Raw genomic sequence first — 27,331 nt, forward strand, 5'->3', positions numbered from 1 at the left:
TGTACCCACCTACCAGTGACAACCGGAGCGCATTCCACCTCCGAACGTCCCCCTTCATCTGTTCTACCAGCCGCCCCAAATTCAGTTGATGCAGCTGCTCCCACTCCCGTGCCACCTGGATACCCAAATCGAAAGCTCCCTCCCACCTACCACCTGAACAGCATCTCATCCAATCTCTTCTCCTGCCTCCTCGCCTGGATCGCAAAGACCTCACTCTTACCCATATTCAATTTGTATCCTGAAAACCGCTAGAATTTCTCTAATATCCCCATAATCCCTGCAATTCCCCCCAGCGGGTCCGATATGTACAGAAGCAGATCGTTCGCGTAGAGCGGGACCCTGTGTTCCAGCCTCCCCGGAACTATCCCCTGCCAAACCCTCAACGCTCTCAATGCCAATGACTCTATAGCCAAGGCAAACAACAGTGGGGAAAGTAGAACTTCCTGCCTCGTCCCCGGTGCAACCTGAAGTAATCTAATCTCACCCAATTCGTTTGCACACTTGCAACCGGTATAGCAACCGGACCCAATCCACAAATCCCTGCCCAAACCCAAACCTCCCCAGGACCTCCCATGAGTATCCTCACTCCACCCGATCAAAGGCCTTCTCTGCGTCCATGGCCATCACCACCTCAATCTCAGTCCCTCTGGAGGTATCGTGATTACATTGAGCAATCTCCCCTGTCTGATCCTCCCTTATTACCCCAGGGACGCAATCTTCGATCCTTGTGGCCAGGATCTTTGCTAATAGTTTGGCATCCACATTTAACAGGGAGATTGGCCTATGCAACCCACAGTTTTCCGGATCCTTCTCCCATTTTAAAATGAGGGAGATCGACGCCTGCGTCAACGTCAGGGGAAGCTCTCCCAACTCCTTGCTTCATTGACGGCCCTTACCAACAGCGGTCCCAACGCTCCCGAGACTTCTTATAAAATTCCACCGGGTACCCGTCCGGTCGCGGGGCCTTACCTGATTGCATCGTCTCCAACCCATCTACTACTTCTACAAGCCCAATTGGGGCCCCCAGTTAACCTTCGGGAACTCCAACCCTCCCAGAAACTGCCTCATCCCCTCTTCCCTGGCTGGGGGTTCCAACTTATGCAATTTCCTATGAAACTCCTGAAACACCCCATTCACCCCCGATGGGTCCAAGACCGTATTCCCACCTGTGTCCTTCACTTTCCAAATCTCTCACGCCACCTCCTACTTCCTCAACTGGTGCGCTAATATCCTACTTGCTTTCTTCCCATACTCATATACCGCCCCTCTCACCCTTTGCAACTGCCCTACCGCCTTACCCGTGGATAACAACCCAAATTCTATCTGTAGCCTCTGGCGTTCCTTTAACTCCTGTCCATCTGCAGGATTTCCTCCACTAGCCTTTCTCTATCCACCTGCTCAGCCTTTTCCCTGTGTGCCCGAATCAAAATAAACTTCCCCCTGACCACTGCTTTCAGTACTTTCCAAACGGTACCTTCCGAAACCCTCCCCCATGTCATTAATCTCAACATATCCCCGGATAGCCCCCCCCCCCCCCCCACTCACTTGTAAATTTGATTTGATTTGATTTATTTTCACATGTGCCAAAGTACAGTGAAAAGTATTTGTCTGCAGGGGAGGGAACGTACACAGTACATACATCGTAGACAAAAAGAATAATCAACAGAGTACATTGACGAATGGTACATCAACAAACAATGATTGGTTACAGTGCGGAACAAGGGGCCAAACAAAGCAAATACATGAGCAAGAGCAGCATAAGGCGTCGTGAATAGTGTTCTTACAGGGAACAGATCAGTCTGAGGGGGAGTCGTCGAGGAGACTCGTAGCTGTGGGTAAGAAGCTGTTCCTGTGTCTGGATATGTGGGTCTTCAGACTACCGCCTCCTCCGCCTAACCAAAGTACAATTCCCGGCCTTCGTAGGTCACCCACAGACGTGCAGGGTACTGTAGCCCAAACGTCATGCACTTGTACAGGGCTGCCTTGACCTTGTTGAAGCTCGCTCTCCTCTTGGCCAACTTTGCACCCAGGTCCAGGTACACTCAGATTTCACTGTTCTCCCAAGTGCAGCGCCTCGTCTGCCTGGCCCACCTCATGATTTGCTCCTTGTTCAGGAACCAGTGCAACCGCACCACCATCGCCCTCATTCCCCCAGGGCTACCTCATTAGCGCCCTGTCCGCTTGATCCACCTTCAACAGCCATGCAAACACACCTTCTCCAAGCAGCTTTTCCAACATCTTTCCCACATATGCGCCAGCATCAGCACCTTCACTCCCCTCCGGCAAACCCACAATCCTTAGATTCTGCCTGCGTGACCGGTTCTTTTGGTCTTCAACCTTCTCCTGAAGCTGCCTCTGCTGATCGTGCATCGGCCCTATCTCCGCTGCCATCGAGGAAAACTGCTCCTCGTGTTCCCCTGCCACCTCCCCCAATTCTGAACCGCCTGACCCTGGGCTGCCAGCTTCGTTTTCACCCTGTCCACCACCGCCCTGATCGAATCCACCGCCTGGGACAGGTCCTCCAGACTCTCCTTCCGTTGGTGGATGAACTTCTCATACAGGAAGCTCACCAGCCGATCCGTCGACCATTGAGCCGGCAGGGCCGCTGCCTGCCCCTCCGCCATCTCCACGTGCATCACAGGGCCTCACCAGCTCCAACCGACTGATTCCCTCTTTTTTGACTGGTTCTGGCCCTCAGCTCCATACATCAGATGGTCAATCTCTTCTCCTCACTCTGCTGCACCTTTATTCCGCCTCACATCCACCTATTAACCGGGGAAAACGTCCGAAAAAAAACGCCACGAGCGGAAGCCACCAAATGTGCGACCACTCACACCATGGCCGCTCCGGAATAGCAAGTGGGACCTTTAAACCTACCTGCTTTATGGCAACTATCACCCTAAAATGGGTGTGGCATCACTTCCACTGATGCTGCTTGCGTTGACTGAAGGCCGTGGCAACCTGCTGAGCTGCACGTTTCTCACCTGGCCTTTTGACTCAGGCCAGGTGAGAAATGTGCAGAAAATTGGTAAATAGAAGCGAAGTGGCAATCTGACTGCAATTGCCACTCTTCAGAAGTTCTGTCCCAATGTCTGTCCTAGCTTTTAATTTTGTTTGTTTCCCTTTTTTCAGTATTCTACTGGATGAAGAAGGGCATATTAAGCTAACGGGTGAGTGACAATAAAGCAAGAAATTAAATATTGACTCGCCACTGAGACAGTTTGAAATAGTTTGCAAATTCTCTCTCAAATGCTGCAAGCTCTTAATTTCCTGACTTTTTTCCCATATTTCTCGAACTCTCCCATGCTCTTTTTGTTGAATATCATACATAAAGCTCTGTAGTGCCTTATTCTATAATATTAGACAAACTCTCAAACTCTTAACTTTTTATATTTGTTTGTAGTATGGGGCGAGACTCAACTGGTTTTGGGCACGTTTGGTGGGGGTTTTGTATCGGCTGCATGGGCAAGATTGCAGCACGTATTCAATGGCACTAAGTGGCAAAAATGTGCTCCCACGATAATCTGCACATTACTGGATCCCTTGTCATCTGAATCGCTCGACTCGTGCCTTAATGCTCGCTGCTAACAAGGGGGAACTGCTTTTGAACGCTCCTTCACCACTCATTCTCAGTCAAAATACAAGCATGGCAGCGCGAATCTGCTCCTCACTTTGGGGATTCTGACCTGACAGGGTTTCTCGGTGATGTGGATCAGAGGCAGGCACCCTGGTCCCTTGAGGGGGTTGGAGGACCAGCAACAGGGTGAGCATGCCACTTGGAAGGCAGTGGCCGCTGCTGTCAGTGCAGGCATCATGACCAAGAGGACCACCGTTCAATGTAGGAAGAAGACAAATGACCTCCAATGAGCTGCAAGGGTAAGTTATCACCACTCTCCTGGCATCAGTTCCGCCTGCCACCCCACAAATTCCCAAACACCCCCCTCCCCCCACCCCAAATCCCAAAACACCTCGCACCTTCCCTATGTCTGATTTTCAAGCATGTTCCTCAGAACCCCCTGGCTCCCACCAGCACAACCCCTTCATATCTAGGTGCAGTGCTCACACATGCCAGCTGCTATAGATCCCCCTGACCCATTAAGCTTGAGGCTCACAATATCCTCTCTTTGTCCCTGCAGGAGAAGATAGCTTATACAAATGAGAAAGAGCCAAGACAAAGAGGAGTAAGTCCCAGAAATCCGAGCCTTCATCCTCTTTGATGAATGGGCCCTGGAAATTGTGGTGTGGCCCGAGGAAAGTGCAGTCACCAGCAGTTAGGTTGGCCTGCGCCAAAGTGGTGAGGATCCACTGTCCCTTCATCCTGATGACCTGTTACAAGTGAGTTGTTCCTATCTGACAAAATTATCCTTCTGTCTGACTGATCTCATGTCCATTGTCTTGCAGGATCACCATCTGATGAGGCAGGTCCATCTGGAATCGTTCTCCCCGCCACCCAATAGATCACTTTGGAGGAGAACTCAGAGAAAAATACTGACAATGCATCACAGCTATCACCGGCACCTTCCACCAGCACAGAGCCACACAACCTCAGTGGGTAATATCAGTGGGCAGGCTTCGGAGGCACTTTCTGGTGAGCACCACACAGCTGCTGATGCACATCAGGTGGAGGCAGGAACATCCAAGAGAGACAGCAGTCAGAGGTCTGCTAGATCTCGGACATAGCTGGGTCTCAGCTAGATACCTGGCCTCTGGACAAGGTTTCCCTGAGCTGATGTAGTTGAAGGACACAGCCATGAAATTCAGGAGGAGGTGTCAGTGACATTTCCAGTGACTGTAAGGCCGATTACGGAAGTCCCAAAGGCTTCACGTGCAGGAGATGGTGTCGACAGTACGTGGCACCGAGGCCATCACTGCTAAGTTGGGAAAGCAGTGGAAAACCTGGAGCACGGCGTCCGCGACTTGAGGCATGGCTCAGTCTGTGATGACCATGGCTGAAGGCCTTGACATCACGTTCCAGTCACTGAGGGACGTGTCCCAGACACAGGCTCCAGAGCATACCCAGTCCCTGAGGACCATCGCTGAGGACATTGATACCATGGTGCAGACAATGGTGGGGCTCCAGGACTAGCAAAGCCAAATGACACCACAGCTTCCGGAGCTCACTCCAGCTCCCTCTGTCCCATGGTGTCCCCAGGAGTCCCCTATGTGCACCCTTAGGGAGGAGAAACACTAGAGGCCAACCGGGGCCGTGCCACCAAGGAGGCTACAACAGCCAGCAGAGCCTGTTCTGCCAGGCTCCGATGGCCGCAGCCCCTCCCCCCACATCACTCCCGTTCACTGGCCAGCTTAAACCGGCCAGCATGGAGGTCCCCGCCTGGGTCTCATTCCCCCTTGCCCGGTCCCAGGAAAACCAAGAAATCCCATTTAGCACACAGCCCCTGCATACACACCCAAGCCTCAAAGAACCATCATTGCAAGTGAAAGTCCCATCTCTTCCCTTGTCCAAATATATACAATGTTGGCTCATTTAGCACATACACCAGCACGCAGTGAAAAAATACAGTTACGTGAGGCTACATTGGTACATGACCATTATCAATTCAGCCACAGTCCTTGTGCCTTCGCAAACTCCTCCGCTGCTTCCACCGTCCCAAAATAAAAGTCCTTGGATTTGTAGGTCACCCTCAACTTAGCGAGGTATACTAGGCCACACTACATCTTACCGATGTACAGTGCCTTCACCCGGCTGAAGGCAGCCCGCCTCCTCGCCAGCTCCACCGTACATTCCTGATATACGCGTATACCAGCTCCAGCCCACTGCACCACCCACTTCTGCTTTGCCCAGCACAGGACCTTCTCCTTCACACTGTACGTACGAAAACACAGAGTCACTACACTTGGCGGCTCACTCTCCTTTGGTACAAGCCTCCACGACCGATGAGCCCGATCCAGTTCATATCGGGAGGGATCATCCCCCTCCCCATTAGCTTCGCCAACATCGTGGCAAAATACTCAGTCGGCCTCGAGCCTTTCACTCCTTCAGGCTGACCCACAATCCTCGGATTCTGTCGCCTGGATCTATTTTCCAAGTCGTCCATTTTGGCTCGCAGACCCTTGTTGATCTCCATCACCTTCCGCATCTCCTTCCCCATCGAGGTAAGTTGATCACTGTGCTGCAATAATGTCTCTTCCGCTTCCTTCAGCGCCTCACCTTGCTCCCGCACTTCCGCCACTGCGCTCAATACCGCCGCCCTCACCGGGGCAATCACCTCCTCCATCAGCACTTTCAATACCGCCCCCATCGCCTTCCTCATCGCCTCCATGTGTTTTGTGAACTGCCTTTCGAGTTCCACGGCCGTCACCTTAGTAATTTCTTCAGCTGTGGGCAATGCGGCCTCTCCTGGTGCCCCAGCCTCCACTTTTCTTGCCGTGCCCGCGGTGACTTTGCCACTCCCCGATGGTCTTTCAGCCACTTTTTTCACGGCCGTGTTTTTACTTATTTTCGACATTTCCTTTCACTGTGCCTTCTCCCTGCTTTCGCTGCCTCTGTTGCCCCGGGACCGGGCGTTGAACTCCGAAAATGACGTTCCTGAATGGGAGCACTCCAATGTGCGGCTGCCTCCCGCTCGCTGTCACCGGAAGTGAGTGGGGCATCATTTAACCTGGGCCCCCAATTGTTTTGGTCCAAATGCTTTCGCTGAACTCTCTCCTGAATCCTAACTTTGTAGAAGACTGGTCTCATTCTCTTCAGCACAACACCTGGGAGCAAAAGTGCCCATCTCCAAAGCTGCCGGCATAGACCTTGTCCCCTGAGAGTAACTGGCACCCTGAAGTCATGGTGTCGCTTCTGCACTTCCAGCTACAATATCACTTTCCTGCCAAGGTTGGGAAATGTGAGACTCAATCAGGTTCTAAGTCATCTGCCCATTAGCAGTTCTGTAGGGGCTATTCCTGTTGTCACGTGTGATGTTTTGTGGTTGTTAAAAAGGAACGGTGCCAGCCATGCATGCATAGAACCCGTAGTTTGTTTTTTTAATGCCCTTTTTGAAAGTCTGGACTGCCCTTTCCGCCAGGGCGTTGGATGAGGGATGGTATGGGGTGGTTCTGATATGCCAGATGATGTTCTGTTTTGTAAACATGGCAAATTCTTCACAAGTGCAGTGCATCCTATTATGGGTTACCAGGAATTCAGAGATCTCACTGATGCTGACCAAGCACCAGAGTTTTCTACCATGACCCTGGACGTCATTGAGGCCATCTTGTATACTTCAAGCCACTTCAAGTGGGCACCTTCGATGACAAGGAACATGGACCCATGAAACACCCTACGAAGTCCACATGCAGTCGCACCCGTGGGCATCCCGGCCATTGCCATGGGTGAAGGGAGGCCGCCGACGGGAGAATCTGACGCTTCTCGCAAGCTGGGCAGCTGCATATAACCCTCTCAAACACACATAAGACAGCCTAACACATAGGGGAAGAAAGGGGTAAAAATCATATGTAAAACAAAAGAGTCTTTGTTTCAAATGGTGGTTTTTAGCACCTTATTCCTCTTCTAACTTTGCTTTCAGTTCGAGGTTTTTATAGTAGATTCATTAAAGTCTCTGTAGTTTCAGAAATACAGCAGTCACAGCCATTCTGGAGTAAACATGGAGGAGAGAAAGTCCTCGTCCCTGCGTTTCCATGAATCAAACTGAGCTCCTTGGGACTCTTTAAATCATGCCACTGGGATATGATCCAATCACCACATGTTACTGGGCAGATCACGGCCTTTTTGGGCCAATTCATTGGTCACCAGCCAATTGATCAAACTGAGTATCACCCCGTCTCTCTCTCTCTGTGGTGCCAAAAAGTCTGAAGCTTCCTGTTCAAAATATCAGAGACCAGCAGAGTGTTCTCTCCTGTAACTTCTGAATCCCTCATTCTCTCTGTTGTTTGACTTTATTAATAATAATAATAATCTTTATTAGTATCACAAGTATGCTTACTTTAACACTGCAATGAAGTTACTGTGAAAATGATACATGTCCATTAATCATTCATGGATCAAAAATGATAGCGGCAAAATAAACTAAAGAGGAATTAAGGGAATATACAGGAAGCATCCTTACATACCTCCCTCCCTAAAAGAATGAAACATCAGGACCTGGATTCTTCATTGTATGCAAGACATAAATCACAAACCATATCCATCCAATTCATCCCCATTATATCATTTCCTTTTCCAATCTCTACATTGGTAACTAGTCAGCCTTAAACCCGTGCCAAATTATCCACAATCACGTCATCCTTTCTGGGAATGTGGGCAATTTCAAAATTGAACTCTTGTAATAATAAACTCCACCTTTAAACTTCTCTATAACCACAAGTGGATTATTGTCTGTATAAACTAAGCTTTGTTTATTGTCATGTTGGATATATACTTCAAAATACTGAAGGACTAATGGCAAGACTCAAGGCTTCCTTTTCAATGGTGGAATTCTTTCTTTGGCAGGGACTTAGTTTTTGGGAAAAATATCCAACTGGCCTCTCTATTCCTGCATCATTATCATGTAGTAGCACGGCCCCTACCCAGGTCATTGGCATCGGTGGCCATTTTAAATGATCTGCAAAAGTCCGGGTAGCCAGAACCAGTTCACTTATTAACCCGGTTTTCAATCTCCCAAACTGGATCACAGCGTTTTCACTTGTTTCCGCAACATATCCAACATGCACTGTATTTCAGTGTATAACTCAGCCATTCCCCGTGGTTTTCGTCGAGACAAACGTGCCTTTATTGGTTCAGCGTTTCTTATGTCTACATCATGGTTAGTTAACACAGTGCCCCCTGGTGTTTTCCTACAACTCTTTCAGGATCTTTATTATATCTTCTCTCTGTTCTTCTTCTGTTGATAGTTTTGCATCTTTGCTTTTAGAACTCTGTCTTATATCTTCAAACAGTGTCTTGTGTTCACTCTTCTTCAAAAATCAAAGACAACGTGATTCCCTTTATCAGGTTCCTGACTATCTAAATTATAATTGAATGAGTTTGTCCTGCATTTCTGACTTTCTGTCTCTTGTGTAATGCTTTTTCTGATCGTCCAATGAATGTTTATCCAAATTTCGAAGACCTTCTGCAGCCAAACTACAAACAATATTGTCATTGCTGAGGGAAATATTTGGTTCATTTTTAATCAATAAACTTTCTCTTACCCCTCCAGCTTTACATTCTCTCCTTTCCTTCTCATGGTTACTTTCAGCGACCAATAAAGTTCAGGGTTCAATCTTTGCAGAATTACTTGGCTGTATATGCACCATTCTCTGTTTTATATCTTTTACCTCATCATTGGAGTCTTTGTAATCACAGCTCTTATCTCGATTTAGTAATATGGACTGAAACAATTTGTGCTTTCCAGATTTCAACTGTTCTTCTATATTTTCAGAATCAGAGGATAACACATAGTTGGTTCCATGAACTTTGATTTTTGTTAACATATGCAATTACAGAATTACTGCATGGTTCTTCATCCACCTTCCTCTTAATTTTTAAAAATAATTGATTATTTCATCTCCTTTTCTATTTCCTGCCTTTACCTTGAAGAGGCACTGTGGACATTTAAACGGACTGGGTTAATCAGCTGACCGCTTGGTGTCACTTCACAGTCCTTGCTGACCTCGTCCTGAATAACTGATGACATGCTATCTTGTGTATTTTCCTTAAAAGCTGGCATGCTGTGGAGAAATATTTGCACCTGAAGTGGGTGGCAACGGGTTTACTGCAAAAGGCTGTAACAAATTACTTTTAGGGAGGTCCATTTCACTTTCCTCTTCCTGTTTTCTTTCCTAGCTTTGGAAGAATTACTTTCCATGTTGTTCAAGATCATTTAGTGACAGGTCGATTCAGTAGCAGTTGTTTATCATTACTTCATAATCAGAACTGAAATTAGATTCAGAACTCTCATTTGACTCCATCACTGTCATTGCCATTAGATTTGGACTCCTCTTTCTAACAATCATCTTCTGTCTAGGAGTTCTCAGAATCAGGTTATCTCCTAGATTTTATCTTTGACAAATCTCTTTGAGGGATGATTTGTGTGAAGATAATTTAATCAGTATCAGTAGAATCGGGTTCACTACCATTGTCATTTGATATATGATCAACGTCTTTCAACATTTCTTCCTTTGAATCTTTTAATGCCAATGGTTTTTCCTAATTCCCACATGCACTACCGTTGGTATCTCATGTGCAATCTACAGTACTTCCTTTGGACTCTCTGTATTCATGGATGAAGCTATAACCTTTACTCCTGCCAAATAATTCCTCAAAAGTAAGTCTACTCTGTCCACTGGGAATTCCTTAACCACTCTGACCACTACTGGATCTGACACTAAATCACACTCCAATTATAGAATTTGCAGTGCAGAAGGAGGCCATTCGGCCCATCGAGTCTGCACCGGCTCTTGGAAAGAGCGCCCTACCCAAGGTCACACCTCCACCCTATCCCCATAACCCAGTAAACCCACTCAATTTTGGACACTAAGGGCAATTTAGCATGGCCAATCCACCTAACCTGCACATCTTTGGACTGTGGGAGGAAACCGGAGCACCCGGAGAAAACCCAATTGTACTGTATACAATGGAACTGGGATATAATCTCTACCTATCCCGTTCACTAATACTTCAGTTTTCATTGAAGTCTCTGAAGGGAAAACCAAATTATTCTCCAGTGAAAGAGTTTGCATGGCATCTGTGTCCCTTAAAATAGTTATGGATTTGGCGACATCAATTGATGAAAATGGGGTGACCTTCCCCTTCAACAAAAAACCTGCATATCTCTCCTCTATCTCATTCATCACACCTGCTCCCACAGCAATGTTCACCTCAGGCCTCCTCAGCCCAGTTACTGCTACACTCTGCCCTGTAGCATTCTCCACTTTTGTTTCAGTTTTGGAATCCTGCTTATGAATCCCACAAATCCCATGGGCTTTCCATGCAACTTCCAACACGCTGAACAAACGTGTCCACCTTGTTACAATGGTAACACCTCGGCTTTCAATTCTCACCTCCACCCTCAGTACCTTCCTTCCTGGTCTGAGGAGGAGATCTTGGAGCATTCCCAGCTATCCATTCTTTACCTTGGCTCCCTGCCTTCCTTTCACTATCCTACTTCCTATCATTTTCAAAATGATGGGGGTGACGGAACAAAGGTTTAAATTTATGGATTAGCTCATACTAGTCAGCCATAATTGCTGATTGTCTAGCAGTCTTCACCCTCTGGATTTCAACATTCTTACTTTTCATAGAAGGTAGGGAATTCTTAAATTCCTCTAAGAGAATGACCTCTCTCAGAGCCTCATAGGCAGTTGCAACTCACAATGCTCATTCCTGTCTTACAAAATTGTTCTGCTTGTGGTTAGCACTGCTGCCTCACAACACTGAGGATCCGGGTTCGATCCCGCCCCTGGGTCACTATCCGTGTGGAGTTTACACATTCTCCCCGTGTTTGCATGGGTCTCACCCTCATAACCCAAAGATGTGCAAAGTAGGTGGATTGGTCATACTAAATTGCTCCTTAATTGGAAACAACAATTGGGCACTTAATTTTTTTTTTATTGTTCTGCTTAACCCTTTCGAATTCAGCATACATCTGTCCTGGCTGTCTCCTTAAATTCTGAAAGTTTTGCCTACGTGCTTCAGGAACCAATTCATATGCACCCAGAATAGTTTTTTTTACCTCGTCATAATTCTTAGACAGCCACTCTGACAGGGAAGCATAAACTTCCTGTGCCTTGCCTCTCAATCACTGCATGGCTAATGTCCACTTTTCTCTTGGCCACTCCATTTGGGTCTCTTGTTTTCTCAAAAGCCCTAAAAAGGTTTTTGACCTCCTTTTCTTTGAAATTTGAGAGGGCCTGCATAAAGTTAAACCAATAGCCACTGGGTTCCGATCTAAGATTAAACTCCCCTCTAATTTCAGGCAGATCCCTTCTAATTTCTAGTGCCTTAATATGGAACTCTCTCTCTTTTGCTTTTTCCCCTCTCACTAATTCCAACCTAATTTCTTTTCCTGTTAGCTTTATCTCCATTTCTTTCTGTTTTTGCCTCATCTCCATTCCATTTTCCTATTGCCTCCTCTCCATTTCTTTTTCTACTCTTTTTAATTCCCTTTCATGCTCGAATTGCAACCGAATTCTCCCCAGCTTAATTTCCCCACCAGAAAATAAGAACATAAGAACTAGGAGCAGGAGTAGGCCATCTGGCCCCTCGAGCCTGCTCCGCCATTCAATTAGATCATGGCTGATCTTTTGTGGACTCAGCTCCACTTTCCGGCCCGAACACCATAACCCTTAATCCCTTTATTCTTCAAAAAACTATCTATCTTTACCTTAAAAACATGTAATGAAGGAGCCTCAACTGCTTCACTGGGCAAGGAATTCCATAGATTCACAACCCTTTGGGTGAAGAAGTTCCTCCTAAACTCAATCCTAAATCTACTTCCCCTTATTTTGGGTCATGCTAATGACCCAGAGTCACAACACAATTGAATTAAACAATAATTCTTAGAAAAATACTCTTTATAATAGTCTTTGGCCCTTGGCAGCCCAATAATTACACTCACCCAGTTTGTAAATGTAAACACAATTACTTATTTATTAATAACAAAAACTATAGCGGGCGACATGGTGGCCCAGTGGTTAGCACTGCTGCCTCACACCGTCAGGTACCCGGGTTTAATTCGAGCCTTGGGTGACTGCCTGTGTCGAGTTTGCACATTCTCCTCATGTCTGCGTTTATTTTCTCTGGGTGCTCCGGTTTCCTTCCACAGTCCAACGATGTGCACGTTATATAGATTGGCCATGTTAAATAGCCCCTTAGTGTCAAAGATGTGCAGGTTAGGTGGGCGTACGGTGGTAGGGTAGGGAAGTGGGCCTTGGTAGGTTACTCTTTCAGTGGGTTGGTTCAGACTTGATGGGCCAAATGACCCCCTTCTGCACTGTAGGAGTTCTATGGTTTTTCTATGATGAAATATACAGCAAATACAACTGGTGAACTCTTACCTAATCCCCCACTTTAACTTGTCCCCACCGTATGTGTATATATTATATATAGATGCATACATACACACACACACACACACACACACACACACACACACACAAGACAAACCAGAGGAGACAAAAGGGGTCAAACAAAAATAATCTTTGTTTCAGTTGGTGATTTTTAGCATCTTATTCCTCTTCAAATTTTGCTCTCAGTTCAAGGTTTTTATTCTAGTTTCAATAAGGTCTCTGTACTTTCAGAAATACAGCACTCGCATCCTTTCTCTGGTGCCGAAAAGTCTGAAGCCTCCTATTCAAAATAGCAGAGACGAGCAGAATGTTCTCTCCTGTAACTTCTGAATTTCATATTCTCTCTTCTGCTTGACTTAAAGATACATGTCCATTCATCATCCATGGATCAAAAATGATACTGACAAATTAAAAGAAAGGGAAATAAGGGAATAAACAGGAATGACCCAGAGGCGTCCAGATGACCAGTGCTTCAGCATGGGCTCCTGACCCTGCGGCGGGATTACTACCCGAGCTCCCCACAATATGACACCAGCCTCCATGCTGAGCTCTGAGAACCTCTTGATAAAGGGCAGTAGGGCCAAAGGAAAGGTCCCCTGAGTTCCGCCATTTAAAAGCATATAGAATTTACAGGGCAGAAGGAGGCCATTCGGCCCATCGAGTCTGCACCGACTCCTGGAAAGAGCACCCCACCCAAGCCCACACCTCCACCATATCACCATAACCCAGTAACCCCACCCAACACTAAGTTGGGAGTTGCATCAGTCTCGGATCCCGCTGTGTCCGTGTGCACAACTGAGTAGCGTTATGACATCCTGGGCAAATGCGCGGTCAATTCCAGCCCCACTCGCACCGGAGTCACAACAAAAGTGAATTTACCAATAATTCTTATAAAAACATTTAGCCCCTGGCTGTCCAATAATTACAGTCACCATGTTTGTAAGTTCAAATATAATTACTGTTTATTTATAAAGAGAACAAATATGAAATACGCAGTAAGTACAGCTGCTTAATAATGAGCTAAAACCTGAATTTTCCCTTTAACTGCCCCACACTCTACCCACACACAAGACAGACAAACACAGAGGGGTGGATAGGGGTAAAAATAATAGGTTTTAAGGTCAAAGATAAGAGTCCTTGCGTCAGATGCTGAGTTCTTCAATGTATTTTCTTCACGGTATGAGATGGTCAAAATCTCTGGTTTACAGCCCGTAATGATCTTCCTTGCAGCTAGCAATACCTTGCTCACAGCTTCTCCAGACGAGGCCCCTGACTTCACTACAGCCTGTTCTGCAGAGTGAGTTATCAGATTCTGGTCTCTGCTTCCATCAACCTTTTTCTGCAGAGACATAATTGGTTCACACAGTGACCTTTTGGTGAAACTTTGCTGATTATTTTAGAGTGCAAAAAAGAGAGTTTTTCTCCCTTTGCTGCCAATCACGAAATTGTAACTTAATTAGGACTCTGAACCATTTAGGTGAGAACCGACCCAATCATCACCTGTTACCAGGAAGAACACTGCCTTTTAGGCACATTCATTAGCCCTGAGACACATCAATTTATCCAAGTCATCACTGATGTCAGTCTAAAACAGCACAGCCTTCTAGATCTTCCTGTTTGAATTAAAGGTGCAGGCTTCTTTGCCTTTAAGTCACATGTCCGTGGATCAAAAATATAACGGCAGAAATAAAAGAAAGGGGAAAACAAGGGAATGGTTATGATTATAAAAAATAAGAAACAGGAAGGACCCTTACAGTACCCATTAAATTGAAAGTTGCCGCTAGTGGGGATGGGGAATTTATGGGCAATGATAGATGACTGAAAGCATGGTCAAGCTGTGTATCCAGGTGGTGTTGAAACAAATATTCATACGTGCCGAGTAGAAGCACCCAACTCGGAATTCTAGTTGATGCGATGGGTGGAATTCCCTTATCCTCCCTAAAAAGGCCGAGCAAGGGCTTGTGGTCAGTCACAATAGAAAAGTGCCTCCCATAAACATACTGGTGGATAGTCAGAGGCCTTTTCCCAGGTTAGAGGGGCCAATTACTAGGGGGCAGAGGTTTAAGGTGCGAGGGGCAAGGTTTAGAGGAGATGAACGAGGCAAGTTTTTTTACACAGAGGGTAACAGAGGAACTCGCTGCCGGAGGAGGTGGTGGAAGCAGAGACTATAGTGATGTTTGAGGGGCGTCCTGACAAATACATGATTAGGGTAGGAATAGAGGGATATGGACCCAGGAAGTGTAGAACATTTTAGTTTCGACAGGCAACATGGTTGGCGCAGGCTTTGAGGGCCAAAGGGCCTGTTCCTGTGCTGTACTTTTCTTTGTTCTTTGGTGTAATTTCTTGACTCCAAATAGTATCGCCAAGCCCTCCTTCTCGATTTGAACGTATCTTCATTCAACATCAACCAGGGTCCTTGAGGCGAAAGTAATGGGGCCATTATCCCGTCTGTGTGCCAGCACTGCCACAATGCCGTAGGTAGAGGCATCATATGTCCGGATAAGTGGTTGGCCTGGATCATAGTGAGTGAGGAGCTGTGTGGACGACAGAAGCTCTTTTACTTTGTCTTGTGAAGCACACCAGAACCACTTCTGGTCCTTCTTCAACAATGTATGGAGTGGAGCCAATAAAATGGCTAAGTTTGCAATGAAATTTCGATAATAATGCTGTAGGTAGAGGCATCATATGTCCGGATAAGTGATCGGCCTGGATCATAGTGAGTGAGGAGCTGTGTGGACGACAGAAGCTCTTTTACTTTGTCTTGTGAGGCACACCACACCACTTCTGGTCCTTCTTCAACAATGTATGGAGTGGAGCCAATAAAATGGCTACGTTTGCAATGAAATTTTGATAATAATTACCAGGCCTCGTAATGACCTGAGTTCAGTGGCGTTCTTCAGGGTTGGGGCATCTTTTATGGCCCGAACCGTATATTCTACTGGGTGTAGACCATCCCTGTCCACCCTGAATCCTAAGTAAGTCACCTCTCTAGTGTGGAACACACACTTGCTCCTTAGCCAGGCACCCACTTGGGAAAACTGCCGTAGTACTTTGGCAAGTTGTCCATATGCTCCTCCTCCATGGTGCCCGTGATGAGCAGATCATCCTGATAGACAGCCACCTTCGGCAGACCCTGCAAGATCTTTTCCATTGCACACTGGAAAATCAACTGGACTGATGGTACCCCAAACGGGAGGTGGGTGTATTCAAATAACCCCCTGTAGTTGTTTATAGTCGCAAATAATCTGGGCGTTGGATCTAGCTCCACCTGTGAATAGGCATTACTCATGTCAAGTCACATAAAAGAACATCCCCCAGCTAGTTTTGCGTACAAATCCTCCATTCTAGGCATCGAGTACTGGTCCAGGAGTGAAGCTCTGTTTACGCCGAGCTTAAAATCACAGCAGTATTGGACAATTTGTCGGGCTTCATTACTGACACCATGGGTATAGCCCATTCCGCTAATTGTACAAGACGCATGACACCCAAATCATTCGGGTGCCAAAACCTCCATGTCAACTTTGGCAAGCAACGCATTGGGGACAGGCCTTGCTCTAAAATACAGGGGCCGACCTTCAGGGTCCATGTACATCCAGGCCTTAGCCCCTTTTAGCCTGCCTAGACTCTCCTGGAACACTTCAGGATACTTGGCCAGTACGTCATACAGATTCCCGGTGGCCATCTGAAAAACCTGTTCCCAGTTGAAATGGAGGACTCGCAAGCCGTCACACTCCAGTAAATAGGGCTCTGGTCCCCGTACCAGAACCAGGGGAAGACGGACCGACTGTTACCTGAGGTTTACTGCAGTCCCCATGATACCCAAAGATTCGCCGCTACAAGCCATCAACCTCACCTTGGTGTTGTGCATTGTTATCAACATAATGCCTATGCGGCGTCATCAAAACATCCGATAGTCCATGATGGAGACGGCAGATCCAGTATCCATTTCCATCACCACAGGGTGACCATTTATTTGAACTGTGACCTGGATTGGCGCTACCTTCAGGGTTGTGATGCAGTTCAGCTGCATCAAATAGTTGTCCTCATCCGAGGGGTCCCATGTGCAAGGTTCTGATTTGCGGTGATCTTGTCGGCTGCCGTGGAAGTGTTCTCTGTGCCGAACTTGGCAGCTCTGGCCATCATGTGTCCTCCGACCACACATTTAGCAATGTGGTCAGCTTTCCCCTTCATCAGGGGATGTATCCCACCAGTTAGTAGTAGCTCCTGAGTGCCTGGTCAGGCTACAGAATTGCCTTTGGGGTGACCTTTTGGAGGTGATGTTGCCTGATCGGCATTGCCTCGTGATGCAGTGGGAGTTTGAAACGGAGGGCAGGCCAAACTATGGACACCATAGTCCATGGATCCCTGCAACTGCTGCACTCCGTTTTCTACATGCTCCTGGGAGATTGATAGCTCAATGGCCCATTTTACATCTAAGATGGGCTCGGAAAACCGCTTCCTCTGAATGGCGGTGTTGTTTATCCCACAAACCAGTCCTAACCTCAACATTTCAGAGATGGGCAGCCCAAACTCGCAATGCGCAGCTAGATACCTCAGGCGGGTCAAGAAGTCAGTGACCAATTCAACTAGAGACCACAATGCAATATTAAACCTACACCGCTGCATGATCTTGGAAGGTTTAGGGTCAGAATGTTCAGCTACCAAAGCAACCAGCTCGTCAGATCGACTTGGAGTCCAGTGTGACTGGGTAAGTTAGACTTTTTATGATTCCAAAAGTCAGGGCTGTGTGGGCAGTCAGGAGAATTACTTTCTTACAGACTTCCCCCAAAATACCATTAGCCTGGAAGAAGTACCTCATGAGTTCAGCATACTGGCTCCAGTCTTCCAGGCCTGCATCAAAGGATTCCAGCTTACCGAATAGCGGCATCTTGAACTTTTATGTCCACACTTTCCAGGATAGTAATCAACCAGACGGCTAGGCAGTCCCACAAGCGAGTCAGGGTGAACGGACATCGCGTGACAATCGGCAGGCAGGAATGTTCCGTTCCAGTTGGGGAACACTTCAGTAGTCAAGGGCATACAGCCTCTGATCTCTGGGTAAGCGTTCTCCAAGGCAGCCTTCAGGACACGCGACAACGCAAAATTGCTGAGCAGAAACTTATAGCCAAGTTCCGCACATATGAGTACGACCTCAACCGGGACCTTGGATTCATGTCGCATTACAATCATTGATCTGGCCTGGGCTTGCAAAATCCTCCCAACTGTCCTGGCTTGAGACAATTCACATCTCTTTAACCTCTTTAACCCCTATCTCTGGTTCTGTAAAGACTTAAATACCTACAAATGCTCGCATTCAAAGCATTGTCTTGCATCTTTGACTTTGCCTATATATATATATATATATATATATATGTTTCTGAAACATACCTCTTCATGCACCTGAGGAAGGAGCAGTGCTTCAAAAGCTAGTGATTTGAAACAAACCTGTTGGACTTTAACCTGGTGTTGTTAGACTTCTTACTGTGCTCACCCCAGCATCTCCACCTCGTGGAGGAAGCCAGTGGTAGTGGATATAACAGTTATTGAACTATATACAAATATTCTGCCCACGGCAGTAATTCTCTCTCAATCCAGTCCTTGCTGGGAGAGCTAACCACACCAGGCCCAGCCTGGGCCGGCTTTTATGTGTAGTCTTTAATGAGCTCCAGCTGGGTCGTCCCAGCCCCCTACCTGGAAAACTTGTACTTCACGAGTCCCATGGTGAGGTCAACAGTGGTTTCCCTGTTGTCCTAGTGGGATTTATAACACCCACACCATGACTGCCCTACCTTCTCTGAGAGTGCCATCCAGCAAGCCAGTTGTGCTGTCAAACCTTGCTCTGCACACTCACCCCCACCATATCAGGAGTCCCTAGACCCCAGACCTCTGCCGGGAACATTAAGGAAGTTGTGCTCGGCTGCCCTCTGCTCCTCCAGATATTTACCCTTTGCAGTGAGAGGATCCTCAGTGGTAAAGTCTGGTTCTTTAGTGTTTGATGGTTGGCAGCTGCTTCTATGGTGCTAATGCTCCTAGAGTACAGGCACAGTGTTCAGGTATTCAAGGTGGCTGGATATGCAGTGCACTAATCATCCTCTGATACATGACACCTGTGTCTTCAAAGAGGCACTGGAGAGGTTAGGGGTCTGAAGTAATTCTCACAACTAACAAGGCTAATTCCTTATTTGAAAGGTCTTCAGCTGTGAAGCTATAGGCTGCTCACAATCAAAGGGGGTGAAACGGCAGCACGGTAGCATTGTGGATAGCACAATTGCTTCACAGCTCCAGGGTCCCAGGTTCAATTCCGGCTTGGGTCACTGTCTGTGCAGAGTCTGCACATCCTCCCCGTGTGTGCGTGGGTTTCCTCCGGGTGCTCCTGTTTCCTCCCACAGTCCAAAAATGTGCAGGTTAAGGTGGATTGGCCGTGATCAAAATTGCCCTTAGTGTTGGGTGGGGTTACTGGGTTATGGGGATAGGGTGGAGGTGTTGACCTTGGGTAGGGTGCTCTTTCCAAGAGCTGGTGCAGACTCGATGGGCCAAATGGCCTCCTTCTACACTGTAAAAATTCTATGATAAATTGACTTTCAGGAGAGAAGCTGCAGCATGGCTCAGTCCTGGAAGTGTTTGGTAGGATAGACAGACTACGGCTGTGGTTGCCCCTGTTATGGGTCTCCACAATATTTAAAGATAGCTTCAAGGTCTCACAGATGCAAAGCCCCTCAACCCAACCCAGGGCTGACCCCCGACCTGGAATGCTTCAGCCCACCGACCTCCTGAAGGCACCCCCTTCCCCACCCCGAGCACTGGGACAGCAGTTCCGGTACTCCTGAGTTGTATTCCAGAAAATGGAAATGCCTACTCACTTCCTCAGAAGTCATCGCGCCATTAGGAGTAATAAATGACCTCCCGCTGGGGAGTCGGGTAATTCCCAGGGGGCCACTGCATTCGACTTCAATTCCGGTAATGAGATTGAAGTGAATGCAAATGAGGGTTAATGGTATTTCGGGGCGAGATACGGAATTCGCCATTGGGAATTGGCCAAGTGAAATGGTTCACACTCGTGCAAATCTCGATTTTGCTCCCTTCAATGCACCCGGATCCGCGTCAGGCGCAATACAGTCGCTAAATCACGTACATGCTCTTTCTCTCCAGACAAATACCTGGACTTGGAGGAATAGATTTGCCTTCTCAGGTTGAAGTAAATGATTCCATGGCACTATTTCAAAGAAGGGGAGATCTTCAAATATTCTGGTCCAATATTTATCCCTTAATCCACACCACAGAAACTGTTTACATGATCATTACCACAATGCCATTTTAGTGTATGCAAATTGGCTGTCATGTTTCCTTCAATACCTGTTGCAATAGTGACTACGCTTCAGAAATAACTGTATTGGCTGTAAAGTGTTTAAGGATTTCTGGTGATCAAGTAAGTTACTATATAAATGCCATTTTTTTGTTTAATTTAAATCACTCTTGTATTCCCTCCACAGCCATGTTTCACTTCTATTTATGCAACCTCTAACTTTGTACATCACATCATACTGTTTGGTTCTCTGATTCTGAACTGTTGTATCTACTCCATCCTTAGCCCACTCTCCCAACTCCCTGTATAAACTCCCTCATCTCTTTTTTAAAATAAAATTATGGGTTATTATTGTTGGTGGTGATGGTTCTTGTTGGATAAAAACTGACTCGTAAAAACAAGAATTTTGAAGTGTACTAGGCAGATCATGTTTGTCACTGAAATGTTTGGCTGTTGTCAGCTTAATTTAGTTTTGGTTGTGCTCCTCTTAAGATTTTGGTCTAAGCAAGGAAGCTGTTGACGATGAGAAGAAGGCCTATTCGTTTTGTGGAACTGTTGAGTATATGGCTCCTGAGGTGGTTAATCGGCGTGGCCACACACATAGTGCTGACTGGTGGTCCTATGGTGTTTTAATGGTACGTACATTGATTACTCACCGGCCGGCACGGTGGCATAGCACTGCTACGTCACAGCACCAGGGACACAGGTTCCTTGGGTGACTGTGTGGAGGTTGCACATTCTCTCCGTGTCTGGGTGCTCCGGTTTCCACCCATCGTCCAAAGATGTGCAGGTTAGGTGGATTGGCTGTGCTAAGTTGTCCCTTAGTGCCCAAAGATGTGTGGGATAGGTTAAAGGGCTTGGGTGTGGAGTGCTCTTTCAGAGGATCACTGCAGACTTCATGGGCCATATGGCATCCTGCACTTCAGGGATTCTACAATTCCTCAGTAATTTTAATCTCTCAATCCTTCTCTTTGAATTATGTTCCATTCTCATATCTCAAAGTCACAAGAACACTAACTGAAAGGTGACTTGGGTCAGGATTTTCCAGCTTCACGCGGCAGAGGCAGCTCTCCATTGGCTGCCAAAGTCAATGGCAATTTGCATGGCTCACCTGTCCCGCCACAGGGAAACCCGCAGTGGGGCTCAACTTCGGTGGGGCCGTAAGATTCCATCAGCGAGAATGGCTGCAAAATCCTGCCCTTGGTCGTGACAACTGACTGCGTCACAAAAACTATTACCAGGAACATGTGATGTAAGATGAGACTGGCAGCTGATGATCTTAATTCCTTCACTTGACTCCCACTAATTCGTAAAGCTCCCATCAAGTTTCTAATTGGGTTTAGTTTTGTGAAACGTGAAGGCTGCGCAGCCTTTGTGAATGTTGTTCCTAAGAAGAGTTTGATTGTGAACTGTTTACTGTTTAGCTCCTAACCTTTGTGAAATGGTTCTGTTTCTTGGCAGTTTGAAATGCTGACTGGTTCTTTGCCGTTCCAAGGGAAAGATAGGAAGGAGACGATGACACTCATTCTAAAGTAAGCCTTGGGTTATGTTGACTGTGCAGCTGTAATTGAATTTTTTGATACATACTGTGCAATGTTGAATGTTGCAGCTTAAGATAGATCTAGTCAAGTAAGAGCAATAAGAAATGTTCTCTTTGTTGAAATCAATCACTGAACACTTCATCTAAGCACAGAGCCAGAAGAATTCTCCTAAGCCCCCATCGGCGGCTTCAATGGCAGGCATGGGGGTAATACAGAGGGAGGCCCAGAGATTGGTTTCGCACCAGTTTGAATTTACAGGGGATTTTCCGCTGGTACTTGCTATGGCGGATCAGAAAACCCACCAGACGCTGGCTAAACCTCAATAGCAACCCGTTAATGGAATGGTGATGAAGGCCTTCCCCCCGATTCTCTGCGATGCCGGCATGAAACACTTTCGGAACAGCATGGCATACAGATGTGGGTACTCACCTGAATAGTGACGGGCTTCCTCCCTCCAGAATTCGGGATAGAGGCCACCTGCAAACCTGGACCCTAGAACACCGCAGCATTTGGTCAGGGGTGCATCTGCATGTGGAACTTCTAATTCAGTGTCCTGGAGGGGGTCCATTTTTCAGTCTCGGAACATTCCTTGAGATCCATCTTTGTTTTCAGGAGGTCCATCTTCTGGTCTTCTGAAGATCCATCTGCATTTTCAGGTAGCCCACCATCTCTAAAATATGGCACCTGGACATGACGGCAAACATTGTGCCATCAAGGTCTGTCCCACAACTGAACATGGCTTGAAACACCCGGGTGCATAGATAATAAGGTCAGGTGATTTGACGTTTTACCGCCAACCTCCACAATGGGAAATACACCATATTCACACCCCGTCAAGGCACTTAGTCTCAAAATGGGAGCATTCCGCCTATTGTGTTTCATCCATCTGCCCCAGATAGTCAGAAAAAATTCTTCTTGTACTCTCCTGTTTCTGCTTCTCCTTCGGTTGTGTCAGTTCACAGAACAAATTCTTTGTTCTGCCAACGTTTATGAATGTGGTTAACAATGTTATAACCACCAGATAATATTTTTTGCGATGTTGATTGAGCGATAGATATTGGACCAGACACCCAAGGATAACCCCTTCTTCAAAATAGTGCCATGGGATCTTTTACATCATCCTGTATAGGCAGATGGGTTTATCATCTCATCTGAAGGATGGCACCTCTAACAATGCAGTTCTCCCTCAGTACTGCTCCGTAATATGGGCCTTGATTTTAGAGCTCAAGCCCTGACCCTGCTTGACCCTGGAACCTTGTGATTCAGAGGTGAGAGTGCTACCAACTGAGCACTCCTTCACAGTTGACCCTTCAATCATTCATTTGATGAAAATTTAGCTAGCTTTTTTTGGAATCACTCACCTCCTGTGGCCGTTTGTTTTACACACTCATAGAAAATAAAATAATCTCTGCATGATCCAGTGCGATTTCTGACTTTGGGAAATTATCTTCTTGAGTGGTCAGGAATGACATAATTGGAATATCAGCACAGTGTTCACAGGCATCATTTCTGATTTGTTGCTGTGTGTTATGAATGTATTTGCAATATGTTAAAAACTCAATTTCACTCTGCATTTAGAAATGTGTTTTGAGCTGCTCTGAAATTAAATAGCCTAAATTCCATTAGTGATTTGTCTATAATGTGATGGCATCTCATGTTATTGTTGTGCACCTCCTATTAAGACCATAAGAAATAAGAACATGAGTGGGCCATTTGGCCCCTTGAGCCTGCTCCACCATTCAATAGGATCATGGTTGATCCAACAATCCTCACATCCACTTTCCTGCCCTTTCCCCAGAACCCTTGATTCCCTTACTGACAAGAATCTATCTATCATAAATATACACAAGGACTCTGCCCCACAGCTCTCTGTGGCAAGGAGTTCCAAAGACTCACAACCCTCTGAGAGAAGAAATTCCTTCTCATCTCAGTCTTAAATTCTGAGACTATGCCCTCTGGTCCCAGACTTTCTCATGAGGGGAAACATCTCTCAGCATTTACTCTGTCAAGCCCCTTAAGAATCCTACATGATTCAATGAGATCACCTCTCATTCTTCTGAATTACAATGAGTAGAGTCCAAAACTGTTTTCTAAAAAAAAATTTAGAATCCCCAATTCAAGGGGCCAATCAACTTACCCTGCACATCTGACCCACGGAGACATGGGGAGAATGTGCAAACTCCACACAGACGGTGACCCGGGTCCGGGATCGAACCCAGGTCCTCGGCGTCGTGAGGCAGCAGTGCTACCCACTGCGCCACCATGCTGTTCTGAGTCCCAACCTGATTAACCTTTGCTCATAAGACAATCCTTCCATACCGTGGATCATCCGAGTGAACTTTCTCTGAACCGCCTCCAATGAAATATCTTTCCTTAAATAAGGGGACCAAAACTGCTCTGAGTACTCCAGATGTGGTCTCACCAGTACCTTGTACAGTCGCAGCAAGCCTCCCTACTCTTATACTCCAACCCTCTTGAAATAAGGGCCAACATTCCATCAGCCTTCCTAATTAACTGCTTCAGCTATGTGCTAACTTTCTGTGTTTTGTACACCCAAATCCCTTTGTGTTGCAGATTTTTGCCATTTTTCTCCATTTAAATAACACGCTGTTAATTTGTTCTCCCTTCCAAAATGAACAACTTCAAATTTTCACACATTATGCTCCACTTGTCAACTTTTTGCCCACTTTATCAGTGTCTTTTTGCAAACTGTTTGTTTCTCACTTGCAACTTTCCTTTCCACCTATTTTTGTGTCATCTGCAAATTTGATGAGTACATGCGCTTCCTTGGCGCCTTTCTTTCCAATCCAAAGAATATTGTCTGGAACAAGGTGGACTAGAAGATCGTAAGTCCTTTGGCCAATTAATTCCATTAATTAAAATGGTGCATTTGGCACTAATTCTGTTGTGTTTGGACTTTGCATGTCTAATATGAGGGAAAGATTTGGCATGGGGTGGGGGTTCATAAATCTGTATTGTATTTAATTGTAGACAAATTTTTTTCTAGGGCCAAATTAGGAATGCCTCAGTTCTTAAGTCCTGAAGCCCAAAGTTTGTTGCGAGCACTTTTCAAGAGAAATCCTGCCAACAGACTAGGTAACTATTGAACTGGGTTGGCTGGTTTGTCTATGGAACAGGTACTTATGACAGATACATATGATGTATGTTTCTAAATCTGTTGTTGAGCACTGATTCACCTGTTCCCCCATGTGATTTAAGCTTCGTTTCCTTCTCGGGAATCTACTTTGATGGACAGACCTTCATTTATATACCATTTTATCATATTTCTCAGTCATATCACAAAGCAACTCACCTGCAGGTACTTTTGAAGTTCAGTGTTAGTTCTGAAGTATAGTATAGGGAAATGTGAGGTTATTTATTTTGTTGGGAAGAATAGAAAAACAGATTATTTTTAAATGGTGAAGAACTTAAATGTTCAGAGAAACTTGAGTGTCCCCATACAAGAAACGAGAAGTTAGTATATGTAGGCACAGCAAGCAATTAGAAGTACAAATATCATCGGCTGGATTCTATTGAGGCCGAGGCAGGATTCATGGCTTCCACGACAGCAAAACTGGTGCACCTGGACCGATTCAGCGACTGTTAAAGGCTAGCACCGGCGTCACATGGAACACAATCGACACCAATGTGAAACGGTGCGGGATTCACAGGGTTCTCGATTGACACACTGCAACCACATATACACATATCACTTCCCACACACACACACCATCCCAACCAATAAAATGGCAGCGAGACTCGTGGCCCCATGCTTTACAGATGCCGAGTTTGACACCCTCCTGGACACCATGGACCATGGAGGAGAGGTCGGCCACCCTGGCCCGGAAAGGAGGCTGCCAGCCACCGCCGTTCTCTGTGCCTGGAGGCAGGTTGCAGAGGCGGTAACCGCCACGAGAAACGCCATCCGGACCTGTCTGCCGTGTAGGAAGAAACTGCACAAGCTCCTTAGGGCGACCAGACTGAGTAGGCACTCACACACATAACAACCCACCCTGAGGGCGACCGACAGGACAGCAGGCCCTATACGTGGTTGGTGGGCCTGAGGAAAGGGAAGTCACCGGGGTGGAGATCGGCTGGTATAGTGAGACCCCGCTTAGTTGTGGTTCCCTGTGGCTACATGTGTCAACCCCCCCAACACTACGCTCACGCCCACACCACCCCGGCCTGCGGTCTAATCATGCATCATTTCTTGTGACTTGCAGGAGCTGCTGATGATGGAGCAAGTCCATCTGGTGTCCCTGCCCCAGCCACAGCCAGTGCAACAACCAAACCCCACACCCCCTGTATGCTGAGCAGCGGCAACGTCACTGACACCGACTTGATGCATATGCCCGAAACCTAGGACACACCAGAGCTCAATTCTGATGTGGACACTGATTTCCCATCACAGCTGTCTCCAACACCCTCCATCCCAAAGACACACACCTCGGTCAGGCACTTTACTGAAGAGACTCCTGGGACACCCTCTGGTGTGCACCACACAACTGCTCTGGCACATCAAGTGGAGGTAGAAACTCCCGAGGGATGGATGGCCGGATGGCGGGCCGTCCCCAGGGGCTAGCTGCCGTCCAGATCGGTTTCAGGCTTCTGGAACGGACAGTCCCATCGATTGTGGAGATGCAATCGCAGAACCAGGGACTACGTGAGGGGTTGTCAGCGAGCATCCAGCACTTGCAGGTGCAAGTGGAGGAGTCCAACCACGTGCAGGAGCAGGAGGTGGTGCCGACCATGCATGCCACCCAGGTCAACGCATGGATGGCGTCCATGGTGGAGGCCTTGGGCGAGGGCTTTGGCTATGGATCAGCATGTCCGAGGCCAAAGGCATTCTTTTCTTTAATTTTTTACTGTTTTTTAATACATTTCGAGTACCTGTTTTTTTAATACATTTCGCATACATGTTTGGGTTGTGTGGGTGAGACCAATGCTGACAAGGGGAGAATGTGCAAATTCCACACGTACAGTGATCCGGGGCTGGGATCGAAGCCTGGGCCAAGACAGGGCTGCACGCTCACAGTCAGCCATGTGCCAGAGCTACCTGGATATTGCAGTGGCGCTCCGGAATGTGCCCCGGCCCCAGTGGGCAGTGGCTGAGAGCTTCATTGTCCTGCCGCTGGCCGATGTGGTGCAGACCTGGGGAGGTGGCCCAATCCCAGAGAGATATTTCACAGTCTCTGGCTGATGTGCACAGTCCCAGAAGGTGGTGGCACAGTCACAGTGTGATGTGCAATCCCAGGTGGAGGTGGTTCATTCCCTGTACTCCATGGCGCGAGCCCGCAGACCCAGGCCCAGATGAGAGTTGGCATGGTGCAGGGCACAGTATAGCAATAGGGGCTAGGGCATGTATATGTATATATTAGTTCGCATTAGGCACCTGCACACACTGTTACAACCTGCCTCGGTGCTCTGTCAGATGGGTGTGAGGTGCGGGCTGGTCCGGGCTGGACAGGGAGGGAGCCCG

General features: G+C 47.0%; 1 protein-coding gene across 3 annotated transcripts in view; it reads left to right on the forward strand.

The window, feature by feature from the left end:
• LOC119966427 (ribosomal protein S6 kinase 2 alpha-like) overlaps positions 1-27,331 on the forward strand; it is a 491,201-nt gene that overhangs the window by 318,556 nt on the left and 145,314 nt on the right. For all 3 annotated transcript variants that reach the window (XM_038798070.1, XM_038798079.1, XM_038798087.1), the window contains 4 exons: positions 3,133-3,170; positions 20,804-20,946; positions 21,773-21,843; positions 24,860-24,948. In XM_038798070.1, the coding sequence (XP_038653998.1) occupies positions 3,133-3,170; positions 20,804-20,946; positions 21,773-21,843; positions 24,860-24,948 (341 nt within the window). The remainder of the gene's footprint in view (positions 1-3,132; positions 3,171-20,803; positions 20,947-21,772; positions 21,844-24,859; positions 24,949-27,331) is intronic.

Source organism: Scyliorhinus canicula, chromosome 1, assembly GCF_902713615.1.
Source record: "Scyliorhinus canicula chromosome 1, sScyCan1.1, whole genome shotgun sequence".
NCBI classification, from domain to species: Eukaryota; Metazoa; Chordata; class Chondrichthyes; order Carcharhiniformes; family Scyliorhinidae; genus Scyliorhinus; species Scyliorhinus canicula.